The 6431-nt window shown below is 42.7% G+C and overlaps 1 protein-coding gene across 1 annotated transcript; it reads left to right on the forward strand.

The window, feature by feature from the left end:
* Nucleotides 1-181: 181 nt before the first annotated feature.
* Nucleotides 182-6180, forward strand: ARL6IP1 (ADP ribosylation factor like GTPase 6 interacting protein 1). The gene is made up of 6 exons (XM_017734213.1): nt 182-208; nt 1276-1409; nt 3071-3190; nt 4033-4150; nt 4796-4880; nt 5106-6180. The coding sequence occupies exons 1-6, from the start codon at nt 197-199 to the stop codon at nt 5222-5224; spliced, it is 588 nt and encodes a 195-aa protein (XP_017589702.1). The 5' UTR covers nt 182-196; the 3' UTR covers nt 5225-6180.
* Nucleotides 6181-6431: the final 251 nt, after the last annotated feature.

The raw sequence follows: 6431 nt of genomic DNA on the forward strand, positions 1-6431 counted from the left end.
CTGCTCGCGGGCCGGAGCCCCCAGGAGCGCTTGGCGTTACCCCGAATGCGTCTGTCTGTCTGTCTGTGTCAGTCTGTGTCTGTGTGTGAAGCCGCAGCGATACGGGACAGAGGCAGGCTCTGGGTGATCAGCTTAACTAAATGTGCCAAAGTAGGCTTGAATCGTTAACTAAACACAAGGAGATATATATATAGTTATGCCTGAACTGGTAAGCGGCTGCCGTGGGAAATGGGAAAATCGCTTTAAAAGCTTGTGTAGGGGCAGAGGCTGGTTGAGCGCTGCGGTGCTGCACACCCAGGCTGAGCTCGGGGAGCAGCCCCGGGAGCTCAGAGCTTGGAGCGAAGCTCCAGAGTTCGCGGAAAGTCCACGGAACGGTATTGTCCTTGTTATTGTGGTGGTGTCGGAGTTCTAATTGTAATTAAGTGTAGCACATAGCTGAGAGTGAAACGTGTCTTCAAGACATGCGTGTCTTCATGACTTTTCACTTCTTACTGCTTGGGCAGCAGTCGGTTCTGTTCACGGTTACCTGAGTTTTGTAATCTCTGAGATGCCATATCCCACTGCGGGGGGAGACTGTTAAGCTCCGTTAAATGTGGAACACCTCAGGTGAACTGCTTAACAAGCTGATGGCAGCACAGGTGGGGCCTCCTTACAGGAGAGTGTAGGGAGGAATGTAGGAATCACATAGCAAGTGGAATTTAAAGGCTGTCTTGGGCAGCTTGTGGGAAAACTTGCTTTGCAGGCCAAATGTGATCAGTTGGGTAACTTTACTGTGGATTCTGAGTCTTTATCCATCTTCCTCATAATAAGAAATTGGCATTGGACAGCAGCTAGAAAGCTTCAGTTTACTGTGGTAGAGTTGTCTTGGAAAATACATTTATTTTAAAATAGTTCTCATGTTACAGTTTTCCAGGTGTTGACACTGAAAACTTGAGAGGCTTTAGCTAGGCTTTAGAACCTAACTTGCTACTAATATGGGGGGATGGGGTACGGTCAATGGGAGATTGGGGAAAACACCTTGGGAGGTGGTGTTGGAAAACAATCTGGGAGGAGGTGTTGTTTGGCCTATACATGCTGCTAGGATCTTGACTGTTTTAAAGTATCACTGCTACAATGTCACAACTTAGTACAAAACTCACAATATTATTACTAATTTAATTACTCAGGTTGGTGACTGAGATCTTTAATTATTGCACTGGGTTTTTTTTAGCAACTTCAGTGTGAATTAATTTGATACTCTGGTTGGTAAAGGAGTTTTCTTCTCTCTCTGTGTAGGCTGGTGAAACTGCAAGCTTGGAAGAGCAGTTGCAAGGATGGGGAGAAGTGATCTTGATGACCGATAAAGTTCTTCGCTGGGAGCGAGCCTGGTTTCCTCTGGCACTGATGAGTGTTGTTTCCTTCTCTTTCCTGTAAGTACCTTCTGAAGGTACTGGTACTGAAGGTACTGAAGGGAGCCTGGAACATCATTGCATCTTCGTGGCTGGTACCAAACCTATTAAGAAAGTCAGTAGGATATCTAGAGAAGTCTCATAGAAAGGCTTTTACTCCAGGTTCTGTTTCTTAAAGCATGTGAACTTTGTTGGAAATTGAAAACAGAAGTATTGAAAACAGGAAGTAACACGAGTCACATCCTGCTCAGAGTGCTTTCTGCAAAAGCTGTATGCCAGCAGTAGTTGCTGGGATTTTTACTGTGCTCAGCTGAATGTTCTTCCGTGGTGCATTCATGTTCTGCCCTCATTCTTTGTACCCTGCTTCTTAGTCAGGTCTCATGATCTCCCTTGGTTTTCCCCCTCCACACCAGTGGCAGTATCATTATGGAAAGCCTGTTTCCATAGGGCGAAACACCCTATTCTGCATCGTTGCTGTGGTGTTTAGGATAGGTTCATGGTTTTTTGCACAACCCAGGTTTTTTTACATTCTCTATTATGTCTTTTGAGGAAGGGGACAAAGGAAGACTGCGGGTAACTTCCAGTCAGCAGGGTGAGAGGATGTTGTCTGTCTGATTGGAGGTGCTGGAGGCACGTGGACGTGCCTTTATGTAACATGGTAGTCAAGATGACCTGACCTGCCTTGCACAGACAGCAGTTCATGCCAGCTCTGCAGTTTTGCAGTTGTATCTGTTCCTGCAGTAAGGAGAAGAGTTACAAAAATAAATGTTGAACCAGGTGAGGCAGGGATGATTGGTCTTTTGGCTAATATAAATGTTATGGTCTTCAGGGGAAGTGATGAGAATGGAGGTCAAATGACACTGAAAGGTAACTTTTAAAATAAGTAATTGTGTGAAGTTGAGGGTATTCTGTTGTAAATTCTGTGATTATAGCAGGAAAGATTTTGTGCTGAATAATACTTTGTGAAAATGCAGAACTACTTCAGGTTCTGAATTCATCAGAATGACCTCAAACATCCAGCACAGTAGCACTGTGCAGATGTACAGAACACCTGGCCCTGCTGTGGACTGGGTCCTTTCTTTGCTTTTACTGTTTCAGTGTTCAGGAAGTTCTGTGAAGTACAGTTGAGTAGCAGAGGGCCCAGCTGGGTGTTATCAGACTCTTAGGAGACGAGCTGGTTCTTACCCAGTTGTCCTTCTGTGTTTGAGTGATGGCAAACTGAATATGGAAAATGCAGCACTGTCCTAAGTGGAGATTGAAGGCCTCTTGTCCAGAACAGGTTTGGCTGGCTCTCCCAGGAGAGACAGAGCAAATGACAGCCTCTAGTGGATCTGAGTTCTGTGACTTGAACAACAAAATTAGAGCTTTTACTCTGCCTGGTTATTTCATGTGTTCCCTCACTCATCCTCATCCCTCAATCAGTGTTAAGTTCACTGTGTGCCAATTTCTGACAGAATAATAACGATGAATTTTTACTTCTACTGAACTTTGTACCTGATTTGCTTGTAGCATATTCTTATCTGGTATATTAAGAGAAAAATATATTTTTTGTAATTTTGTGTGATGTTAGGCAAGAGAGTAGGTCTACTATTGGAAGTTCTGAGCCAGACTGAAGAAGTGACCAAGCATGTCTAGTGTTTAGTGGTTTGAGCATTCAGAAATAATTCCTCTTCTTTCTGCAGGATGATCTACTATTTGGACCCATCAGTTCTCTCAGGCGTCTCCTGTTTCGTTATGTTCCTCTGTCTGGCTGATTACCTGGTTCCTGCTCTTGCTCCTCGAATCTTTGGCTCTAATAAGTGGTGAGGAAAGCTTCAATTAAAACAGTTTCTTGAGTGTAAATATGATCTTTATCAAAATAGATATCTGATTTGCAGATATCAGATGGTTACTTTGTAGAGTTACTGTAGTGGGAAATCAGCAATCTCTTTAATACAGGAAGTGAGGACAGTGGCAAGGTGTTCTTCATTCTTTTTCTGGAAGATGCTACAATATACCTTTAGTGTTCCTTTTCTTCTGGAAAAGTAAGATTTTTTGAAGAAGTAGGCACATCCTGTACTCTCCATTAAGCATGCTAGTTAGTTCTGCTAAACTAGATTTTAGTAATTAATGGATAATAGATACTAGGAAGTAAAATTATGTAGAATATTGATTGTATGTTTGGAAAGAGGCAGCAATAAATGTGATGAAGGGAGAGAGTAATGCGAAGAGTATGAACGTGATTGTGATTAAAACAGGTCTGAAAAAGGGCAAGGATTGTATAAGAGCAGTAACTTGAAGAAGAACCTAATTTGAATTAAATTTTGAGTTAAAGGTGAATTTTTAAGATGACTAGTGGACAAATGTTCTTATGTAGATATGATTACTTGTGTGTATCACCCTGGTATCAGATTAAGATCAGTAGTCTTTGGTTTGAATGTGGTTGCTCTTTGGGAGGCAGTTTAATGGAGTCAGCATACAGGAAGATTACCTGGGCACTTCCCTTGCAGTGTTCAATTGGAGGTATCAAACCAAGCAAAGCAAATGCCAGGATAAGCACTGGATACATTTTTACTGCTAGAAAAAAGCCATGAGAGATTTTTTAAGATTTTAAATTAAACCTTGAATTCTTATTTCTGTATTTTTTCCCTCCCTCTGATAAAAGGACCACGGAACAGCAGCAAAGGTTTCATGAGATCTGCAGCAACCTGGTGAAATCTCGTCGCCGGATTGTTGGCTGGTGGAAGCGTCTCTTCACTCTGAAGGAAGAAAAGCCTAAAATGGTATTGAGTTCTAGGAATTAATCTCTTTTGTCTTAAGATTTTGTTTGATTTAGCTTTGTCTGAAGTGTTTTAGCACTGAATGAACTGGTGTTCCAAACCAAGACCTGGCAGTTCTGGCTGTGACTTGGTACTGGTCACACGTTTATTCAGACCTGGAGTGGCAAGGTACAAGACTTAAAAACTTGCAGTCCTGTGCAGTTTAGGAGCATACCCGTGGTAATAAGATAAAGGAACACTGAATTTCTCTGGATAGGTAAATTTTTGGAAACAGGCTGTTTCCAGTGTGCATAAACTGTCCAAAGCAGTGTATCTCTAGTAGTGTGTCAGCTGGTACATGAGCTACTGAGCCACTGTCCCCAAGCTAGCTTTGGGTGCAGTGTGTGGGGATGGCACGGTCTGGCACTAAGGGACATCTGGGCAAAAAAGAATGAGCACCCTGTCCAGCTGATGGTCTGAAAATAAGTGAGAATGTACAGCTACAGGTAATCCTGTAATCTCAATTTTAACACACATGTGCATAGGTATCAGGTGTAGAAGAGCCAGAAAGCTTCGAGTTAGTTTTAAATGTTGAAGTAGTGCCAAATACTGAAGGGAAGGGAGAATCCCCAACGAGTTTGTGGTAACTCTTCCCTTTTCACTTTTTAGTACTTCATGACCATGCTCTTCACTCTTGCTGTGGTTGCCTGGATTGGACAGCAAGTTCACAATCTCTTTCTGACCTATCTTATTGGTAAGTGTGAGCATGCAAAAAACAAGGAACTTTTTTGTTAGCTGCCTGAAATGGATTGAGACTGGTAGCAGCCATTTCTGATTAAGTGTGGTGGGGTGTTTTTGTTGCAGGGTTATGTTTTTCTCTTTTCAAGCAGTTGATGGGTTTTAAGAGAAGCAAAGAACTGCGGAGTGATAGAAGCTTGTTAATGGAGTATTAATTCTTTTTTTTCTTTCTCCTCTCTAGTGAGTTTCTTGTTGCTGTTTCCTGGACTAAACCAACATGGGATCATCACAAAGTACATTGGAATGGCGAAAAGGGAGATCAACAAACTTCTCAAGCACAAGGAAAAGAAGAATGAATGAAGACTTAACTGCTGTTCACTCTAGTAAAAGGTTTTCTTGGGAACAGTGTTGAGAATTAATGTATAATTAAGACAATAGAAGTTGTATTGCTCACTGACTTTTTTTTTTTTAATTGGCTCCCTGATGAAGTGAAAAAGTCACTCCAGCAACTGCTGTGGGTTTGTCTCTTGCTGTGCTGAGTAGGGTTCTGCAGCCTGGAGCTGGTCCTGTCTGAAAGATCCTCTCCTTTGGTGTATGGAGCTTGTTCAGTGTCTCATCAAACTGAGAGACCCTGTGCATAACTATCCCAACAGCAGAGCTGTAATGCCTGATGGTATTTCTGTTACTGTTAGTTTTGCTGATCACTGATTGCGGCTGCAGCAAGTGTGAAAGGCATTTCTGAAGGTTGATGCTTTTTGGAGGCTTGTTACTACTGATCCTGGTGGCAGGAGGACAATTAGCTGAGTGAGAATGGCCATAGCTGAGGGTCCACATCCAAAATGGGGGCAGAAGTGGTTCCATTGTCTCACTGAATCTGTTTGCTTCTGTTGGCTGCATGTACCTGAGAATGTGTTGAGTAGGGGTCCAGAATATATAAATTTGTAGTTCAGTTATTTAGCTGTAGTGTAAACTCATTGCACTGAGACTGTAGAAAATGAGTGGAGGTGTGTGTAACCTTAACAGCTGATTGTTCTGGAAACTGCTGTTGTCGTGGAGCCCTGTAGCACATCTGGTTTTATGAATGTTTGTCTGCCTGTATACAAAATCACTCTGAATATGCTGAGTTTGACTCTGTAAATAAGCCTGAATTGTTTGTGCTTTTCTATGACCTCTCCCTCCTTTTTTAAAACTGAACTTTTTTTCTTTAAAAAGCTAAAACCTGTGTTAATGTTTTAAAAGATTACTGTTTTAAAGTGAACTCTCTTCAGTGTCCATTGTAACTGTTGAATAGGTAAATACAGACTAAAGAGAAACTACTTGAAGCCTTGCTCTTTGTGAATGTACAGAAAAAGGCATCAATGCATTTTTCAGTCAAGAAGGAGATCTGGGAAGGGTTGGGGAGGTGCTGAGCTGAGCTGGCACTGCCGGGAGGTGGGAGAGATCCTGGATGTGTGAAGCAAGCCGTGACAGGGCTCGGTGTCCCGGAGCTGTATTACACACGGACACAGGGTTAGGTGCCGCACACCGGCCGTGTTCCGCCCTGGGGCTGGCTCTGGGGCCGGACACA

This window comes from Corvus brachyrhynchos, unplaced genomic scaffold (genome assembly GCF_000691975.1).
Source record: "Corvus brachyrhynchos isolate BGI_N302 unplaced genomic scaffold, ASM69197v1 scaffold5, whole genome shotgun sequence".
Taxonomy (NCBI): domain Eukaryota; kingdom Metazoa; phylum Chordata; class Aves; order Passeriformes; family Corvidae; genus Corvus; species Corvus brachyrhynchos.